At 40.2% G+C, this 22,562-nt stretch overlaps 1 protein-coding gene across 2 annotated transcripts in view; it reads left to right on the forward strand.

The window, feature by feature from the left end:
* plrdgb (PITP-less RdgB-like protein) overlaps positions 1–22,562 on the forward strand; it is an 83,360-nt gene that overhangs the window by 39,788 nt on the left and 21,010 nt on the right. For both annotated transcript variants that reach the window (XM_053478563.1, XM_053478562.1), the window contains exons 3-6: positions 12,199–12,303; positions 19,879–19,949; positions 20,109–20,329; positions 21,963–22,152. In XM_053478563.1, the coding sequence (XP_053334538.1) occupies positions 12,199–12,303; positions 19,879–19,949; positions 20,109–20,329; positions 21,963–22,152 (587 nt within the window). The remainder of the gene's footprint in view (positions 1–12,198; positions 12,304–19,878; positions 19,950–20,108; positions 20,330–21,962; positions 22,153–22,562) is intronic.

Here is a 22,562-nt window from a genome sequence, read left to right on the forward strand (position 1 = left end):
GTATTGAAAATTAAGATACACGGTCAGTATTGGTGCACTGGTTTGATGGTCGCAGTGTGCATGACATCTGGCTGTACGACAGGCACAAGTCTATCGGTAAATAACGTGACATTCACAGATGCCAGTAGACAATTTAATTGTGGTCTGACTCAGACGGTGGCAGTTTCGGGAATGGTCCAGTAGTGATGTAATATGTTCCAGAGACGTTTGCACCAGAGCTGTAGTGGTAAAATTAAAAAACAAACAAACTAACAAAAAAACTATGAATTATGTGATGAAAGTAATGTTGAACACAACATACCGGTAAAAAAATATAAGAAATATGTCTTGAGGGAAAAACATAAACAGAAGCTAAAATTTATTGTTGCCAACTGCATGAGAGGAATAAAGAAGTAAAATAAAGTCCCTGAAGTTTATTCATCACCATAACGAGGATAAAACAATTAAAGAGAGTGTGGACGGTTATTAACATTAGCCCTCATTCAAAGAACTGAACAATCCCTCATGCATTTCAATGAGAAAAAGCACGTGTTAATGAAAATATATAAATCGCATCACTACATGGCTAGGCATATAATAATATAACAATATTTACAACAGTTTTATTTTATTTATTTATTTAAAGGCTAGTCAGAGGTGAGTAAACGCTAATCAGAAGGTGAGTAAATGCTAGTCAGAGGTGTGTAAACGCTAGTCAGAAGGTGAGTAAATGCTAGTTAAAGATGAATAAACGCTAGTCAGAGGTAAGTAAACACCAGTCAGAGGTAAGTAAACGCTAGTCAGAAGGTGAGTAAACGTTAGGCAAAAGGTCTAGAGTAAGACCAAAGAGGAGATTTATGGATGCAGTGAGAGAGGACATGAAGTTAGTTGGTGTGAGAGAAGAGGATGCAGAGGATAGAGTTAGATGGAGGCAGATGATTCGCTGTGGCGACCCCTGAAAGGGAACAGCCGAAAGACAAAGAAGAAGAGTAAACGCTAGCCAGAAGGTGAGTAAACGCTAGTCAGAGGCGAGTAAACGCTAATCAGAAGGTGAGTAAACGCTAGTCAGAGGCAAGTAAACGCTAATCAGAAGGTGAGTAAACGCTAGTCAGAAGGTGAGTAAACGCTAGTCAGAGGCGAGTAAACGCTAGTCAGAAGGTGAGTAAACGCTAGTCAGAGGCGAGTAAACGCTAATCAGAAGGTGAGTAAACGCTAGTCAGAAGGTGAGTAAACGCTAGTCAGAAGGTGAGTAAACGCTAGTCAGAAGGCGAGTAAACGCTAATCAGAAGGTGAGTAAACGCTAATCAGAAGGTGAGTAAACGCTAGTCAGAAGGTGAGTAAACGCTAGTCAGAAGGTGAGTAAACGCTAGTCAGAAGGTGAGTAAACGCTAGTCAGAGGCGAGTAAACGCTAATCAGAGGTGAGTACGCTAGTCAGAGGTGAGTAAACGCTAATCAGAAGGTGAGTAAATGCTAGTCAGAGGTGTGTAAACGCTAGTCAGAGGTGTGTAAACGCCAGTCAGAGGTGAGTAAACGCCAGTCAGAGGTGAGTAAACGCCAGTCAGAGGTGAGTAAACGCCAGTCAGAAGGTGAGTAAACGCTAGTCAGAAGGCGAGTAAACGCTAATCAGAAGGTGAGTAAACGCTAGTCAGAAGGCGAGTAAACGCTAGTCAGAAGGTGAGTAAACGCTAGTCAGAGGTGAATAGACGCTAGTCAGAGGCGAGTAAACTCTAGTCAGAAAGCGAGTAAACGCTAGTCAGAAAGCGAGTAAACGCTAGTCAGAGGCGAGTAAACGCTAGTCAGAGGTGAGTAAACGCTAGTCAGAAAGCGAGTAAACGCTAGTCAGAGGCGAGTAAACGCTAGTCAGAAGGTGAGTAACGCTAATCAGAAAGCGAGTAAACGCTAGTCAGAGGCGAGTAAACGCTAGTCAGAGGCGAGTAAACTCTAGTCAGAAGGTGAGTAAACGCTAGTCAGAAGGTGAGTAAACGCTAGTCAGAGGCGAGTAAACGCTAGTCAGAAGGTGAGTAAACGCTAGTCAGAGGCGAGTAAACGCTAATCAGAAGGTGAGTAAACGCTAGTCAGAAGGCGAGTAAACGCTAGTCAGAAGGTGAGTAAACGCTAGTCAGAGGCGAGTAAACGCTAGTCAGAGGCGAGTAAACTCTAGTCAGAAAGCGAGTAAACGCTAGTCAGAAAGCGAGTAAACGCTAGTCAGAGGCGAGTAAACGCTAGTCAGAGGTGAGTAAACGCTAGTCAGAAAGCGAGTAAACGCTAGTCAGAGGCGAGTAAACGCTAGTCAGAAGGTGAGTAACGCTAATCAGAAAGCGAGTAAACGCTAGTCAGAGGCGAGTAAACGCTAGTCAGAGGCGAGTAAACTCTAGTCAGAAAGCGAGTAAACGCTAGTCAGAAAGCGAGTAAACGCTAGTCAGAGGCGAGTAAACGCTAGTCAGAGGTGAGTAAACGCTAGTCAGAAAGCGAGTAAACGCTAGTCAGAGGCGAGTAAACGCTAGTCAGAAGGCGAGTAAACGCTAGTCAGAAGGTGAGTAACGCTAATCAGAAAGCGAGTAAATGCTAGTCAGAGGTGTGTATACGCTAGTTAGAAGGTGAGTAAACGCTAGTCGGAAGGTGAGTAAACGCTAGTCAGGGGTGTGTATACGCTAGTCAGAAACCTAACGCCACCCTGATGTGCAGCAAACATGCAGAGAATATGATCAGATCACGCTCTGACTGAAGTGATTACATGGTGATTTTTCCCCAGGTCTATCAAGCTGATGATAAACACATAAAAATCTGATTTAGTTTTTAATAGTTTTAAAAGTATTAAGAATCAGAGTTTCTTTTTGGTGAGAGGAAGTTAAACATTTTCATTAATGATTTGTAAAGAGCAGTAGATGTGAGTGTGGCCTGAAATGATGACGTCTGTTGCGTGGGTGGAGAATACCTTCTTAGTAAGCTCAAACTGTAGTGCTTTATACATTTAGATGGAGTCTTCATAAAAGAGTTTTTAAGTGTTATGTCTTGCGTAGCATCTTTATTCAGTTTTCCCCAGAGTTGAAAAGTTTTGCCCCTGAATTCACATTCCACAATGTTATCATGACACTGCTGGAACCTGTCCCAAATCTTTAATGAGCCCATTTGTCCAGAGCTGGAAAGCAGACCGTCTCATTTATCAGCAGCATCCGTTTATCATAAAAGGCTCTCCTGGGTATTCATCGCTCGCTTTCTCACCTGTCTGTTATCCCGTAAACTGTCACAACACGCTAAGTGTTAAAAATGAACGCATGTGTTATGGATCCATGCTAGTTTATTGCTTATTAAGATTTTCATCCAAGTGTTTTAATGGCATCCGTGGCTAGGTTTGAGGGAGAAAAAGAAGAAGAAGAAAAAAAAACTCTGCAAAGTTATTATCCGCTGTAACATTATTGGAAATCCAAGTTGACTCTACGGAGCAGGTGATATATTGCTCCTTCAGGCTTAAATGAGATTTTTCACAATAAAAAAGACAACAACTGGGGCAGCATATCGCATTACAGCTGCAAGGATTGATGTTCTGCACCGACCCTGCATGCCTGAGGATGTAGCTAAGCTAGCTAGTAATGGATCACGATAGGAATCAGTTGTGAGTGAGGGAAAAAAAATGGAAATTTAAGGTACGAATATAGGGGGGAAAACATCAGGCCATATTTTGCTTTTTTTTTTTTGGACACAGCATTAACACTCCATCATTTTACATTTATAATGACTGTACGTCTTAAACACGATGAATGGGAAGGGGTAAGTTATAAAAATATTTAAAATAGGCAGCTGAGATAGATGACCAACTGTTGACATGTATTGTTTAGTTCTTTACTAATAATTTTTTTTGTGGCTATCAATAGGAAGAATTTATTTTGAAATAATTTTTTACAGAATAATCTCATAATATCCACTCGTCAATAAAAAAAAAAGCCTTGTTGTGGTTTTGCTAATCAATCCAGGGATTAGATTGAAATGAAATTAAAATGTATTATAGTGTAGTGAATTCTCCAGCCCTCAGCCAAATAATCCACTTACAATGCTTTGACTTTTCGACTTATTTAACGATATACAATGTGATACTCTGTCGTGATGCTAGGTGGCAGCACTGAGCCAAAGCTGTCAGTTTGTCGCATGGAGCTGGCCGGTTTGTCGCCGGCTTCTGACCGTAGACTTTGCTGAGGCAGGATGACATTAATAACGACGTAGCCCCGACTGTAATTCAACTCGCTGTCATACTTGACTTGTGCTACTTTTCTAGTCAATTTTTAAAGCGGCCCATTAAAAGGCATTTGACAGACAAACGCATCCAGTCGTCCAGTATAAAATCCAGCGGCTCTATTTAAACGCTTTTATATGGAATTGTGTTAAATACAGCATGTTGTAATAATCATTTCAGCCCTCGAGACCTCCCAAAAGCCCTAAATCTATCATGAATAAGTTAAGGATTGGAAGTGGGAGATATTTTTTCTCTGCTTTTGCTTGAGAAACTAGGTCACTCTGGTGCGCCTACATTTCTAACACACAGACATTATCCACTCCATAATCCCTCTTTCCCTCTGTCAATTTATTTGCAATATATCTGACGGTAGAAAGGGTTATTTACGTTATAAACATAACAAGATATTGTTTGTCATGATCTGACAACTCTGTAATGAACTGTCCTTTATTAAAATGTGTCTATCAAAATCGTATCATTGGGTCTTTATTCATCTTTGTTGCAGTTTCCATTCATGACCACTAGGGGTCTAGACTGTTTAAATTGGGTAGCAAAATTAAAGACAGTCCTTGACTTACAATGGTTCGATTTATGATTTATTTATTTAATTTTTTTTTTTACTTTACGATGACCTGCATTTCGGTAAAAACCATACCGTGATTTTTTTTCCCACCCCATGCAGTTATGCTACCATCTCATCACTCTGGGTGGCGCCAGCGAGCTCTCGGTCACACACACGATCCTGACGGAAAACAACCGATTTATGGGTTTGATGATTATGCCTAGGGTTTGTGTGTAATTGCAAGCTATTTAAGCACAGTAAAGCTAATCTAGGCTAAGCTATGATTTCGCTAGGTTGTGCGTACAGGATTAAATGAGAAGTTTACTTAATCTAATGCCGTTGTAAGTTGGGAGGTCCAGATTTATCGGCCGTACATCTGTATCAGCTTGTGTTCAGCAATTATTAACCGGCTTCTGTCTATCGACAAAATCAACAGGTGGCGCTATAATTCCTGGTATAACAGCAGCGTCCTGCACGTGTCGGAAAACGTCTCTGAGAAACATCAGCGCTTTGAACTAGGTTATTATACTCATCTTTACGTCGAATAACATTTAATTTCTGTTCCACAAAAAGGTTTTTGTTGGTCCATGTTAGTCTGAAAATTTCTCCTATTGAGTTGCTCCTGTAGCTTTATAGAAGGCTGAAAGGGCTTTTGAAGTAGGTATCGTTCAGCCAGGCTTGTGAAATAAGGTTATATCAAATTTTGTTATATTTTTATAATGAAGATTGGTTTATTTCCCAGCACTAAAGAATGAATAAATGACAACAGTTGTGCTTCATAAAGATTAATATTTGTTGAACAGCGGAAACACATGGTGGGATCAGCCTCATCTTCTCTTATAAACAAGCCAACAAAGCAATAAAAAAAAAAAAAAAGCCACAACGACCCCAAACAAATCTTGGTAAAATGTGTAAATATTGGTTTGGTGTTGGCTTCAGTAAATGTAATGAAATGAATATTATTCTTCCAGAATGTCTGATATGGAATCATTAGTATTCTGCGTCTGTTCGAGTCTGTTGGGAGATTTATTTTTGGTTTGTTTTCTTCTCTCCTTCTCTCTTTGATGTCACACTGTGCCTCATTGTTCTCTCTGCTTAGTTGATTTATTTTTTGTCCGATGATTCCCTCCGTCATTCTGTCATTCGCTATCATTGTCAATCGCTCTCTCAGACATTAGGAATATTTGCACTGACTGTTACGGTACCTCTGGATCGAGTCGCCGGAGCGCGCTTGACAGAAACGCGTTGTTGTTTCAAAGCTGCTGTCACACTGAATAGAAAGATACACACATTTAGAAATCAGGGAACTATAACACTTTATTAAGAGTAAAAAAAAATACAACAAGCACTGGGAATACATGCAAACTCCACATACACGCACACACACACACAGAGACAGAAATCGAACCCTCGACCCTGAACCACTACACCACCATGCTGCTCTAAAATTGTAAAAAAGTTCTTATCTGAACTTATTTTATATATTTCAATTAAGATTTTCAAGCATTAAAATCAGGACAGATGAAAAGGTCAAATAAAAAGATATACAGTATATGGTTATCTAATTCAAATTTTGTACACGACTGTACACAGTATGATATGCAGTGAAATGCTTAAAAAACTGTTTGTGACCTAAAAAGGAAAGAGAACAAGAAGATATAAAAAAAATTCAGCAGTTTACATAGTTCCAGTTGGAATAAAATTAAAATAGAAATGTGTAAAATGTATAAATTATTCGGAATGTGCAATATAAAAGGGTATATAAAGGTGAGTATTGGGGCACTGGTGGCTCAGTGGTACAGTAGGTGTTTATTAATAAGTTGAGTAAGTCTAGGGCATTATCGTGGCTGACCCGTTTGAGATATTAAAAATCCCTCTGCAATTCTGCATCCTCAGTGTCTTTATATCACATCGGCCTGGTTTGTATAATCGAATAAATTCCCTAGGATAGGAGGAGTATATCAAAATCCATCAGCTGCATTTTTGCGAACAACCAAAGTAACCAGCCTCCTGTTGAGTCGAGCCCAGGACATGCTGTGCGAAAGTTGTTCGGCTTAATGAGCTCTAAATGTCTCCCGAGTTTCGTGTGCGTACGTGAAGGTGTGTATGAGCTATCCAGCAAAACCCCGTGTGGGGGCCCCTGAGGGCCCAGGGCAACACAACTCTCAGCCTGAAACATGAGGGTCCTGCTCTAGGGTCCCTATAGTGCTTGGGCCCTAATAATAAGTGACTTAAAAATAGTGTATAAAGATTGTTAGAAATAAGTATATTCACAGCATGAACGATTTTAAGACTGACAGGAAAGCAAATGTGCCAGTAACACTTCCTGCCGCTCACTCGCTCTCTTTCTCGCTCTCGCTCGCTCGCTCATCACCCGAGGTAAAAGTCAATCGTGACATTTCAACACAACCTTAGCCACAGCAAGGATAAAGTAACCGGGGCTACAGACCTCCCTGGTGACGGCTGTGTAACATCTAATACTCTACAAAAAGTACGAAGGACGTTCAAGTCAAACTGGGACTTTTGATTCTGCAATATAATATAACAAAATACAGTTATGAGAGTAAAAACTCTATTTATTTCCCTGTATAACCCCCTGCTACTCTAATGCACTTATCCCAGCGTTACACTAGTGCTTGGCTAGAAATTATTCTCAGTCCGTCTGAGCCTATTTTCACCTTTTCCTCTTGTCCAATCAGGTAACTCGGTAGGAACTGCCTGATATACTGTGTAATATAGTACACCGCCCGGAAAAAAAAAAGAGTCCACACTGTAATATGTTGTCGGATTGCCTTTTGCTTTAATTACGATCATCATGGCATCGTTTCACCAAACCTTATGCAACATCACGACATTTAATCCTGTCCAGAACCACATTCATTCAAGATCTGGTATTGATGCTGAAAGATTGCTCCATAAAGCCTTCTCCAGCACATCCCGAACTGGTTGGCCTTCCTGCACTGTGCTGTCCTCATTGGGAAAGATGGGAAGCTAAAAACAGAAGTCTACAGGAAAGCCACACACACAGATCAATACTTGCGGTTTGAAAGGAAAAAAGGATTTTTGAAAGCACAACATTCCAGGTCACTTCAACCCAACCAACACACAGGACAGTGACTCGTCCACCCCGAAGGCTGCACACCAAAACACAAGGAAAGCAATATATATCGGAGGTATACCTTCACCTAGAGAACAAAGGACACTGGACTCTGTGGTGGCCAGTCCATGTGTGTAAATGATGTCTCATGCTCTCTGAACCACTCTTTCACAATATGAGACCGATGAACCCAAGTATCTGGGAATGTTTCTGTGCCATTAGAAAAGAAAAAAAATGAATTGATGGAAAAACTTGACTTTTGCACTGAGTCACACTGAGAAGTGATTTTCCTAAAGCTACACAGCTGTTTATTCCCAACCCCGTTTTACACTCATGTTTTCTTTGCTGTGATCTAAGAGAAATTATATGAATTTAAAAAATCTATTTCCCCTTAGCATCTTCATGAGCATTTTCAGTTCAGCTAGAAAAGTTCACCAGCAACATTTTTTGAGTAAAATAATCTAAAACTAACCTTAATATTTAATAATAATATTTTATTTATAGCTAAATCCACCCATATTCAGGATATTTTCACTTGCTAAGACGTCATTTTCTTGCAAAGTGTGCATCATTCCACAATCAGAATTAAACTTAAATATTTAAGATATTTAAATATGTTAAAGTTTTTCCTTTTTTTTGCCAGAAAAACTCAATTTTAGTCGAAATCTAATTTATAATAATGGATATTTTTAAGTGAAAAAATATACATGAATATGGCTAAATATATCTAATATGTAATAAAAAATTTAGCAATTTTTTTTGCATTATTATTATTTTTTTGCACATTTCAAACTTTAACTTTTCTTATTTTATGGACAAATCACTCACACTGATTCTCTAAACCGCTTATCCTGTACAGGGTCGCTGTGGGCCTGGATGAGTGAGCCAGGCTACACAAGCACACACACACTTACACACTAATCTGGATGTGTTTGGACTGTCAGAGGAAACTGAAGTACCCGGTGGAAACCCACCAAACACTAGGAGAACATGCAAACTCCACACACACAGGCTCGAAGCAGAAATCGAACCCTCGACCCTGGAAATTAGTAATCGGTTTTACAGTTAAATTCATATAATTGAAAAATAGTGGCATGGTGGCATAGTGGTTATCGCTGTGGTCTAGCGTCGGTAGGGTACGGGTTCGTTACCTCTGCGACACTGTACAGGACACAGCGGTATAGAGAATGTATGAATGCATAATAGAAAAACCTTTAATAGGCACTTTCTAAGATGTCACTTATTGCACTTTTACACATTTACAGAAAAATATGCAGGGATGTAAACACATTTTAGTTTGTATGCTTAATGTGTTGCGCAACAAACCATCTGGCAGTGTGAATGCATAAATATAAAGCAAGGGAGTAACGCTGCTGCTTCCGAATGCCCACACACACCTCAATGCATCTTTTCTTCTTCCTGACAAACCAGTAATGGCTGGATGGATGGTAAAGGATGTTCTGGTTAGAGGGGGAAATAAACGAGCCTTTACCATGTTGTTTTTCGTCATTATTGTTATCACACGCTACACATCATCCAACACGCACCACATATTAGGACTCCGATGTGAGAAATGTCTTTTTTCCCCTGTGCCAGCGGTTGTGGAACGGCCCGCGTAGCCTCCGGCTAGGCTTAACGAGCGAGTGTAATGATAATGAAATGGGTTTCTGCGAGTCTGTTTGGCGTAACAGATTTCATTCTTACAAACTGCCTAGTTAGTTCACAGCTGGAGGTGAAGACCGATGCAGACAGCGTCATCTGTCTTCATTAGATCATTCTTTCTTTTTTTTTTTATTCCTTCAGGCTTCACTTTACTTTCTTTTCCTGTTGGGTCCGAGACAGCTTTTTTCACCCTCGAACTTGATTTTTCAGCTCTCTCAGCCACTGGTTGATGGTTTACCATCCGTAACTCCCAGCCAGGTTTGTTTGCTTCAGACTGACGTTTTTCCCTCTCACCGTCCAACAGTGCTCACTTCCTGGACAGTTCATTTAGATAAGACAGACTGAAAACATCCATTAAAGACACCATTTAATGCTTCCTAAATATACTGTAGTTTATACTGTATTATATTATATAGCCCATAATTTAATATTTTTCATAATATTGTGGATTATTTCTTGTGACAAGAACAAAAATATATTTAAATTACAAATTGACCACTTCATAGTCAAATGAAATCTGTTTAAACGTCAACAAATGTATCCAATTGGAAGATCTATCTATCTATCTATCTATCTATCTATCTATCTATCTATCCATCCATCCATCCATCCATCGATCGTTGTCTGTCCATCTGTCCATCCGTCGAAGGCCCTAAAATGTCATTTCGAACAGGTGAAATTATTGGCCTTAAGCATTAAATCATCCAAATGACTTGAATTGGGTCAAGACCTGTCCAACACATTATTGGAACCTGGAAGCATAGATTGGAATCAGAGTGATGGGCGTGTCAGGGTAAGAAGGGAAGCGCATGAAGCGATGCCACTGTACAAGCCTCTGAAGACAGTGTTGTGATCTGGAGTTGCTTCAGTCGCTCAGGTCTAGACTCAGCAACGTTATGTGGCAATAAAATGAAGTCATCTGACCACCTGAATGTACTGAATGACCAGATTATCACATCTATGGAGTGTTTCTTCCCCCTTATGGCACAGGAATTTTCCAGATTTGTCATATATATATATATACAATGTGCTACTTATACAATGCTGAATACATAAGAGAAGCCCCAGCTTCTCTATGGTCTACATGGTGTCCTAAAAGTCTCTGTCCATAGAGGAACATAACACTTTATAGCAAAATGTATCATCATTTGCATTTCATTGCCAATTTTTTATAAACACACACGGACTCGTCTCTCCCACACATCTGGTGTTCCGCATATAATGGCTTAATTATGTTGATTTCCTGGACGTATGGAGACTTTAAACACACCCTGTATTCTGAATACGAGGCACATAACGACGTCAGGCTTCAGTTGTGGACGTGCGTACATTATCGACGAGGTGCTATGAAAGACCACTGCGCTGCCTGAGACTTTTGGAGAGGAAGATTCCCCTAGTTTTAACCTCGCTCCCATCCTACCATCAGTTCTCCCTGTACGACTATCATGGTGTGACCACGGGTTAAAGCTTTTCTTGTTATTCTCCTTCAAACGGTGAAGAGAGAGAATGAAACAGGATGGCTCTTGAAATATTACTCATTATTTTTGAAAGGTTTTTTTTATTCCCAGGAAGAGACCTTGGCTGGATGTTTTGTTATCTATTCATCATTTCATGTGACTCGTTAGAGTTCATCTCGATTAGCAGATTGAGTCGGAATGCCTCTGGGTTTAAATTTGACCGATCGGTCCGTGGGCTGATTTCATAGACCTTGTGAACAAAAATATCATACTTTTGATATCAGCAATTACGCAGCCATGAAATGCAAACACACATATATACACTCACATTCCGCTTTATTAACGACAGTGGTACATTTCTGCCGTTATCAACAAGGTAAATCAAGACTTTACAAATAAGTAAATCCTGTTTAAATGTCTGGATATATTTTTAATTTCATTTGATATGCTTGCATTTAAGGTGGTAAAATGTTGCCGTTCCTCTATAGTTCTACAGGGGGCGCTCTAAACTATTCACACATTGACAGACAAGACAGCATCTTGTGTGTAAAAGAAAATCAACAATAAAAATAATATCGTAATAAACCATGATACTAACAGAATCGCAATACAAATCGAATCACCACAAAGGTATTGTGATAATATTGTATCGGCGAGTCCCTAGTTAGTCCCATCTCTACTAGAACCTGATAGAGTCTTTAGCTTTTGTGAATATCACATGCTATGTGTTCGAGGATGCTTTTCTGCTCACCACTGTTGTAAAGTGTGTTTACTTAAATCGCTGTAGGCTTACTGTCAGCTCGAACCCGTTCTTCCCCGTTCTGTCTCAAAGACAAGACCTTTCCACCTGCAGAACCTGGAGGTTTTCTTGCATCATAAAAAAATTAACTACAATCTCCTGATGTGAATTTATGCATCATACTGCTGCAACGTGACTGCTTTACTGGATAATCACTCGTTTCATCTTTCATGACGCAGAGAACGTGAACTCAGACAGATTGTAGAAGACGTCTGCTTAAACTCATTTGCCGCTATGGATTTAATTAGCAACCCTGAACTGAAACGAGCTAAAGGAAATTGCTTGTTAGGAACAATCTGAGCGAACGTACCTAATTAGTTTTGCGCCTCACAAGGACTCGATTAGAGCATCGATCTTGAAGCGGTGCTAAAATGCAGTTTGGACTGAAAATGTGTTTGTCTCGTTGTTGCCAGATGTTCTGGAGGGGAAGACCTCCATCCTGCTGGAGATGAGCCAGTGGAACTCGAACGATCTGGTGGAGCAAATCGAGACCCTGGGCCACCTGGAGCGCTCAAGAGGTACTTTGCACTTGTAGAATAATATACTACTGCAAATCCTGTACATACAGTAATGTGTAAAAGTCTTAACCCCCCAGGAGGAATCATAAATCAAGGTTAAGTGAAGTTTAAAGTCTACTTATTTCCTATTGTACTTCATTTACATGTCTTTTCTAAATATTTTGATTATGATTATTATGATTATAGTGTTGGAAATTGGTAATATTGGTAATATTTTTGGGCGGCTGAAACAGATTATCACATTTTACAGTATTTCCAATGGGAAAATGGGTTTTGCAATACGAGATTCTTATGATAAAAAAAAAAAAAGTGTGATGACAAAAAAATTCTGTTTTACCGCGACAGATGCAATTTAAACAACCTCAGAAGCGACCTCATTTCCCCTCTCGTCAGTTCCAAACACTCAGCATTCAGCATCACCGGTAAACTTATCACTTGCCTGATCATCCGTCATCGTCTGCACCTGTTTCTTAATGGTTTATGCCGTAGGTTAGATGATTTTGATGCTCGAATGGTTCAGAGGTTACTGTGTGGATTAATAAACAAACAAAAAACCCTTTGAAACTGCTCAGGTACGAGGACTGAAGTGAAAATGAGAGGCCTTCAGGAACCCTGGGGAACTATTCCTCAAGACTACATTAAAAATACAAGAAAGTCTGACTCTTTGGAAGCAAAATATGAATAAATAAAGGGGGCTTAAGACCTCCTGTATGTAGTAGCATCCTGGGTGGGTATAGGGTGCTGCATCGGTGTGCACGCTACAAGCCAAGAAACTCTGACTCACGTTGTAGGGAAGAGAAGGTTACGTGACAGAGTGTGTGTGCTGTTGTACCTCCTGCTGCACGACTGAATAAAAGTGGAGAGAGGGAAAGATGATCACACGGTGACTAATTCTGAGATAATCACCGTATTGCCACTCTCGCTATCTTAGACCTTATTAGCTCCACGGGATGCACGCTGACTCAGTCTGGCGGAGTCTCTCGAGCACGTCGAGCCTCGGCGCAAGCCTCAGCCTTAATCTAGTGTCTCGCTAATGCCATGTGGCATCTTCAAAAAATAATTTGTGTGTAAATAGGCTCGCGCTCTGATTATTACCCGAGCCTCGTCCCGCTGAGGATGATCGTGTCGCCCCACGGTTATTGTTTGGCGTTTTTAGTTCACACAAGTGAGCTTTGCGCAGGTTCATCAAGAGCCTGGAAGGGATCTAGGCACGGAATAAGACACAACATGCTGTTAGAGAAAACTCATTTCTGGAGTGAAGTGGCGTGCTACTCTCATCTCTGTAACCACCGTTAACACTGCAAACCTCTCACATTAGGCAATACGATTCGCATTTAGTTTTTGATCTCCTACGATGGCACTGCGATATGATGTGAATTTTTAGATTTTAATGGCATTTTTAACTAAACAACACATCACAATTATAGTTAATGTTACGGAACGACTGCAGGATGAGCTTGTTCCTATTTATAGTTACAAGACGTCGTTCCATCGTTTCCAGACTCTTTTTTTTTATCTCTCTTTAAGTGAATAAGACAAAAAAAAAACACAACTTTCTTGTAATCCGTAAACCTCACTCATTCTTGAGACTACTTATCCTATCCAAGGGGACTCAGGGCATGAGGGGCAGGGTACACCCTGCACGGGAGCCAATCCATCACACGGCACAAACACACACACATACACACTCATTTATACTGTATGAAAAATTTGGAAACTTCAGGTAACTGTTCATGTCTTACTCGGAGGAAACCCACCAAGCACACGGAGAACATCTCGCACACAGAATCGGGCGGTGGGGGCGGGTATTTGGAGGGGAAGTCAAAACCATAAATTGCCCTAAAAACTCCTGCATGGCAAAATATTACTGGCTATTACAAAGTGCTGGTAAATAAACATCAAAAAAGGAACATAGATCAGTAAATAAACAATAAATCAATTGTAAATAAACATTAAAGAAGAAACATAGATCAGTAAATAAACAATAAATCAATTGTAAATAAACATCAAAGAAGAAACATAGATCCTCTAAATAAACAGTAAATCAATAAATCAGATCAATAAATTAGATCAATAAAGAATGAATCGAATGAAACATAAACATCATAGAATAAACATAGATCAGTAAATAAACAATAAATCAATTGTAAATAAACATCAAAAAAGAAACATAAATCTGCTAAATAAACAAGGAATCAATAAATCAGATCAATATATAAAGAATGAATCAATTGTAAATAAACATCAAAGAAGAAACACTGATCAGTCAATAAACAATAAATCAATTGTAAATAAACATCATAGAAAAAACATAAATCTGCTAAATAAACAATGAATATATCAATAAATCAATAAATAAAGAATGAATCAGTTGTAAATAAACATCAAAGATTAGACAGATGAATAAATAAACAATAAATCAATTGTAATTAAACATCAAAGATCGATAAAGAAACAATGAATCAATTGTAAGTAAGCAACAATGAAGAAGCAGAAAGTCGTCCCCTTCTTTTGGATGGCCGAGGGAAATTAATGCAGTTAAAAATGCAGCACTTTTTTCCTCCCATTCCCATGGTAACCATCATCATGGAAACGAACAGAAATCCCTACAGCCACGCTTCAAAATCTAGTGGGAAGCCTTCTCAGAAGAAATATAGCCCATTATCAGAAAGGTGGGAGTGAATTAGAAGTGGGAATGAGATGCACACTAAGCACATGTGATTATAACGGTCTGGTGTGTTCAAACATTCAGATGTGTTCAAGTTTAGCGATAAGTGTAAAAAATATATATCTCTCTCACTTGTCACATCCTGCTGAAAAAAGCTAAAACATGACCGCATAATTTTTTTTTTTTATATATAAATACCAAGTTTAATAAGCCGAGCAGTTTGTGTCAGGATTTAATAATGAGCCGGAACAGAAACTTAGTCAGCTGAAGGCCACGGATTACAAGAATTTCCCAGAGAATTAATACCGAATGTGAAAACATTCTGAAGCGAAGCGGAAGTGGAACCTTTTAGATCCGAACCTGAAAAGTTGAAAGAAGAATTTAAAAAAGAAAAAGTTGGACCATGGGATTTATGATATTAGTAATGCTGTTTATAGATTCTTAGTTGATGAGCACGAGAACAGAGAGTTAGAGTATTGGAGTCTTACATTATATCAGGTACTGTAAGATTCTGGTGAATGAAGGTGGAAAAATGGGTTAAACCATACAACAACTAAAAACTCCAATGGGAAGAAAAAAAAACTAAAAAATTTCCATCTGGTTGAAATTCCCAGGACGCACCACCAGGGCCATAGTGAAGAAATAAAAAAAGCTGTTGAAAATTTCCCAGGAAGGCTCCTCTGCATATGATGATGATGATAGGAGAGGTGAAGAAGAGCCAAAAATTTACCGTTTCAGCCCTGCCGTTTTGTTAAATCCTGGGATTTTAATAAACAAATGCTTTTAAAACACACTCCATTTAAAAAGCCCTTCCTGAGACCAAGACAAATCCCACTGCCAGAACTTGTTGGATTTCTGTGTACTGGAATCATGAGTTCAGGTCAGGTGAGACAAAAAAAGAGCTTTTTGGCCACACACTATTTTCACGTTTGGCAGATGACCTCACACTGGTGATACGCTGGTGGCTCTTCCATGTTTTCAGGGCTGTTGTGCTGCCAGTGGCCCAGGAGCTCATTTTAAGTTGAGTGATATAATGAATTCCAATAAATACTAGGAAAAAATTCAGCTGAAAATCTGTTTGCCTATGGCAACAACAACAAGGCGGTGACCTGAAGGACATGTCAAAAATCGTTTCAGTGACAAAAACATGTCATAATGTCCTTCTCAGTCTCAAGAACCCAACTGAAGAATCTGCAGCCTCAATTAAAGAAAAGCAGCTCAGCGGAAACCACAAGAATTTCAATGAGTTGGAAATGTTCTGCATGTCGGAGCGGTCCAAGATCGCTCGACGAATGTTCTCCGACCTCGGTCGAGATTAGAGAAAGGGGCCAGACGAGGCTCTGCCAAACTCTGGCATGAACCACAGAACTGGTTTTGGACTCTGCATTATTATGCAAATTTGTGTTACCAAAGGAAAACTTATTTTTGTTCCAAAATTCTGTCTGAGAGTGAAAGCCTGAGGCTTAGCCGCCTGCTCAAGCCCAGAATATCGCTGTGTGGATCAGTTTAAACTTAGGGGTGCCAATACTTTTGACGTAGACGCTATTTCTTGAAATATTTTCTGAAAGGTTAATTTAACAAGATGTTGCGTGCAATAATATTGATCCTAGTTGATTGGTGATTAAACACAATTGTTTGTGTTGCTATTTCATGGTGCAGTTGTAGCGCATAGTGAGTGGGAGGGGGTGGAGTTGGGGCGGGGGGTGGGGAGGGGGGGGGCTAGGACATGAAGCTGGAGCGAGATCCACGTCAGCTGATGAAACCGCGATAAACATCACAAGTGCTTCACTTCAGCATGATTTTTTAACACAATTGCTCATCAAACATTCATAGCAATTATCAATATTGAGCTGTTTGCCTGGTGACTGCCGACATGTTTACTAATCTGCGGTGAAATTGCGCAACAGCCTGTAATTTATGTCTGCCTCGCGATCGCGACGCCGTCGAGCTACGCCTCCCCCGAGCGCGTTATCAAACATTTATTAGGCGAGCGAAGCCAAACACAAGCTTGCCTACGAGCTCTAGGGACACGAAGTGCAATTTGAATAATTGTTTGTCCTGAGAGGTCTAATAGGAGAGCTGTAATTTGAGACATGGTGTTTATACAGAGAGAGAGAGGGAAAAAAATAATAATAATAAGACTGCTGTTTCGCTGTATTCTTTTTATATTTCTCTGCCTTTTCACTCACACACACTCAGCATTAAAGGTCCTGTATTTTACCGTTTATTACAACAGGTTTCCGAATATATCAGAGGCCCATCGAAGTGTGTGTGTGTGTGTTAATGTGTCAGCTGAAATACCTCTCAGATTTTACGAATTTTAAACCTTTTTCACTCTTCCTCCAATTGTGCCATTTCAGTGTCTATGGAAATAAGTTACTCATTAACCACGTCCCTCCAGAGATGAATAAGTCTGGGGGCGGGGTATCTACTTGTGTGAGGTCACAGGGGAGGGGCGGGATCTATTGTAATTGGCCTGTGTATTGTAATTGGCCTGGGGAGGGGGATCTTCTTATATGAGGTCACAATAGTGTGGATCTGATTGGCATGTTTAAAAAAGTTCAAAAAGCTCTGACTAGACAGACGGGCTTTCACAGCTTAAACAGACTAATAAAAAAAAAAAAAAAAGGACAAAAAGCAGGAAATATTGTTTTATTGTCTATATATTTATTGTATATATGAATTTTGCAGAATAGATGCCCTTTAAATGATACGTTGTTAGTATAAATGTCCACAAGCATGTTGTGATTGTGTGGTGATACAGAAACATGTGAGTCCGTGTCTGATTTGCGCCAGTTCCTCACCTGACACTGGATGTCTGGCCTTCTGACCCGTAGCATGTACGTTACATTACCGACGCTTCATGGACGATAATCAATAAACCACCTCACACGCCTGACCGCCTTTGCCTCTCCTATTTGTTCCGGGCAGCAACTAGACCGTCACGATTCATTTTCCTTTAATTAATACCACAATTTTTTTTCATGCCCTCTGCAATTATCTGATTACAAAAAGCTGCAATTAGCACATTCTAAAAGCACGCGTAATGCATCGAAATCAGAGGTGCGTGTTACAGGGATCGTTCCAGGCCGTATCACCGCTCGAATGATGGAAGGACCTGCGTTTTGTGAGCGCATTGAGCAGGTTTATGTTCGTGTTCGGTGACGCATGAGTGGTCTGATGAATCCTCTGTTTATCGCCGGGCGCCGCTCCAGCTGTCGTGAGCGCTGCTGTGACATTCAGATCTAATCCAATTTCACTGGCTCGAGCGGAATCCGATATACACCGTCGCAGGAAATCACGTCTGTCCAGACAGAGCTTATCAAACTTTCTTCGGCTACTTGAAGAATGTCCAAGGGTGTCATTTCAAGTACAATAAAGCAAATATATTTACACCATCATATCGATTCATTTATTTAATTACAGCTTAAAATTCCAGACTTAATTAATATCAAGGTTGAGGTTGTATTTCTTTGGTGTTGAGATCAACCAGATAGCCTTACTACGATCCACAAATCCTCAGCAATCATGGTACAGCTCGATAACTTCCGTGTCAAAGAACCCCTTGATACTGAGCAGAAGTATTGACCCCCACCTAATGTCTAAATATAGCGATGTACTGTAGAAGGTGCAGATGATAACAGATGATCAGGCTGGTGATTAGTATACTGGTGTTGGTGGGAACAGACGAAGTATTAGAATGTAAAATACCGATGTCACCCCTACTGTATATGTACTGTAATTCAGTACGGTAGGCTAAATACGGTAATAATTCACCGCCCCAAGCCGCTATTTTCTCTACGGCCGTTTTGTGTTCTCTCTATAGTACCAAAAAATTTATACAGTATTATATTTCATAGAGAAATTTAGCTGAATTCACGTTATATTTATGTTACAAGATTAGTCAATTGTTTTGTTCCTAATAGTTTGGCGTGAAACGCACGAAAAATGATATATTGCCATGAAAAACGACATTAAAAAAATTACAACGAATATTTGCAGTTTCAGCAAAATTGTGGACGTTTCCGCGAACAATTATTATATAGGTTCTAATGAAAAATCCTCAAACTATTCACTCAGGCTGTGAACTCTGAACCGTGGGTCGACTGTAATAAGAATAAATTCCTTGCTAGCGATTTGATTACTTTTCTCCGCTTACACTTTATTATTTTTGCGTTTATGTATTCAAGATAGATATGAACACTTAACGAGTCCTGTTTTGCATATTTATTTTCAAAGGCACAGCTCCCCCTGGTGGTCTGGTTCAAGAGGAGAAAAAAATAACCATATTGATGGTGTTTGATTATAGTCATATATATGGATAAATGGTCTACGCCCAGTATGACATCATTTGAGACAATAAAGAAAAACAGAAGAGGGGGAAAAAAAATTGCACAGCCCCTCCTCCAGATTGACACCTGGGCACCTTTTTAAAATTTCTGATCGGCTAGAACAATGCACTTCCACCAAGATGTGTGTGTGTGTGTGTGTGTGTGTGTGTGTGTGTGGGCAGGCAGTATTTCATTTGTATTTAGAGGTACAGATACTGCATTTAGAACAGGATTGGACCAGAAGAGGTCGCAGGGATGCCAGAGCACATGATCTTAATGCTATCTTAGCAGGAACATTAACACACACATTGTGGAGAGCTCTAAGAGTTGTTAAAAAGGTGTATAATATGGTACCTTGAAAGGTGTGGGATTTTAAAGACACCTATTGACTGACGCAGCCTGGAAAAGAAGCTGATTCAAATATAACCAAAAAAAAAAGGCAAGTGGCACCCGTTAAAGTATTTCCCGAAGGCATTTTCCAGAATTGTCAGCTTGAATTACTAGCATTATTTCTCCGACACTTTTCTTTTCAGCTCAAGGCTTTTTTATTTCTTTCTCTTTCTCTCTTTTCCACAGAAAGTCTGTACAGACTCAGGCACCCTCGTTGTGCACCACAGAGCAGCGTAGATGGTCTGGAGGACATGGAGGTAAGTGCGATGCTCCCCGTCTTCCGATCCTGAAACTCACACTTCTTAGTGTAACAGAAAGCACTAACTTTTGTTAGAGTAACAAAAGGAGTGATATAAAAGTCGTAGAGTTGATCGTGGGTAAACATCCCTTTGACTTTTCTTTATATTCTCCTGTAGAGGAAATGCAGGACGCAGCTGCTGATCCTGGTTGTTCACGGAGGCCACATTCTAGACTCCGGAGGCGGCGATCCGGGCGGGAAGGCAGGAGACGCTGCGACGCTAGCGTCAGTGTTGGAGCGCGTAGCACGTGCGCACTTTCAGGAAGCGGCTGACAGCATGCTGGTGCGCTTGGTGCCCTGCCCTGCTGTGTGTGCCGAAGCCTTCGCGCTCGTCTCTCAGTGAGTCCTTAATGTCAGTAAGGAAGGTTTATGTGAAAGAGTGACAGCAGAGAACAAAAAGTCTTGTACAGGTGGTCCTCGACTTACGAACACATTCCGTTCTGGGGGCACGTTTGTAAGTCGGATTTGTTCTTAAGTCTGACCAAGTGAGTCTTATACTTCTTTGTTAAAAATTAAACAATGCAAGACCTGCAAATCCACTTAATCTCTGCCCCCTATTCCCACACTGCCCTCATGTGGCCAAAAATATCAACCACACCTAATGAAATTAATTTCATAGTAAAATGTGTTATCTCTGCCTTTAAATCGCAAAATCAGTGAGGCCGACTTATGAAAATATTGTATATAATTTTAAATATTAGTATCTGGTTCACTGCAGTGTCTATTTTTTGTACAATGCATGTAAGCTACTTCTGCGTCTACAAATGTTTATAGAACTGCGGTCTGTTCATATCCTTAACTTGAATGTTTATAAGTCAGGGACTATCTGTAGTCTAGAGACTATAGAGTTAACGTTCAAAGTGTGAGCTTTGTTTAAGTAGTTATTGTTCATTTGTATATATCTATATAAAATGAAACACATCAAATGCGATTATGTGAACAAGGCAAGAACACAAAACGGGTCGTTTAGCAGTCCATCACAGAGCTATACACACCCACTTTCACACCTCATTAGCACTCTCATTCACACCCAGGGGCGATCAGACATGGGATGAAACTCCCACAGACACGTAGTGAAGATGTTAAATTCATCACACGTTACAGTAACCTGAGCTCTCGAGGTGTGAAGCAGTGCGGAGACGCCGGCAGATGATTTATAGACGTCTCTGAACAGCGTGATGCGGTGAAGGTAAAAGTCAGTGATGGCAACCGGTATCCATAAATCAGTGCATCATTTTAGTGTGCTGTCTCACATACACACAAACACACACAAACACACACACACACACTTTCTGATCTCCATGTGATGCAAAGACATGATTAAATGCTTTATTAGCGAAACAACGGACAAGTGTGAGACCGAGGACAAAAAACAAAACAAAAACACAAACACTGGTTGAATAACATTATACTGCAAGCGTCGTGTCTCGTTTTTTATACTTCTTTTAGACGTGTTTCTCACGGCGTCCTTCAAGTTGTTAAAAATCCAGACTAACATAATCACCTCCGAGAGAACGGCTTCTGCTGAAAGCCGTCTGCTGGTCCATACGTGCCTAAGGATAAAGCTGGATCTTAACACTGTCTCAGCAGGGGACTGCGGTCAATTATTAATCAAGCTGCAGTTCTCCGGAGTGCAACACAACAGCAGGGATACTGGGGCTTCACTACTGTAATGAGCCATGTAGTTCACAGAGACAGAGATGCTGTAGCCTTTTGTTTTTTTTCGATGCACTCGCTTCACTGAGTCTTATCGAAGTGGAGGATCGGCTCCACCCGGATTAACTTTTCATTTTATTTTTAAAGATAAAGACGACATGCTGTAGACTCCAAAATATCGACATTACAAATCATTGTTTAAATGAAGCTTAATGATGTAACTCCTCCGTTGATGCCGAATTCTGCACATGTTTACAAGCTGATAACTGTTTAAAATTCTTCTTCTACTTCTTTTTCTTCTTCTGTCTGTTTGTAGTCTGAATCCTTACAGCTATGACGAGAGCTGCGTTTGCACTAGTGTGGATCACCTGCCGTTGGCCGCTCTGCCCATCCTGGCCATCGCCGGTCCTCAGTACCAGGAGGCTGTGGCAGCGGTGATCTCTCAAGCCAACCAGGTGTATCATGACTTCCTCCAGTCGGCTGAGGGTCTGGGCTTCACCGGGCAGGTAATCATCAGTCCTAGTGATCAATCAAAAGCTTTTGGACACTACTACTGGATCAGTAGAATAAAAATCATGTACAAGGGGTGTTCAAATCAAACTGGGATTTCTGATTGTGCAGAATACCAGAAAAAAACTCTCTCTGCACTTTGTATCACTATGTGGACATGTGGAAACTGTGTGTACGGACGAGTCTTTGTTTTATCCACCGGTTTTCAAGGATCAGGCGTTCCACTCGCTGAATGTTCAAAGAAACTACTGCAGTGTGCTCTTTTTTAATGATTATATAATTTGAGTGGTATAGACGAAATACTGAGCAGATGGTAATTAAGGAGAAACAAGGAAAATTAATTTAAGCAATTGCATTTCACGCGTATTTCGCGAATGCATTTCAGTGTATGACACGGATATATTTT

Source organism: Clarias gariepinus, chromosome 19 (genome assembly GCF_024256425.1).
Source record: "Clarias gariepinus isolate MV-2021 ecotype Netherlands chromosome 19, CGAR_prim_01v2, whole genome shotgun sequence".
Lineage (NCBI taxonomy): Eukaryota > Metazoa > Chordata > Actinopteri > Siluriformes > Clariidae > Clarias > Clarias gariepinus.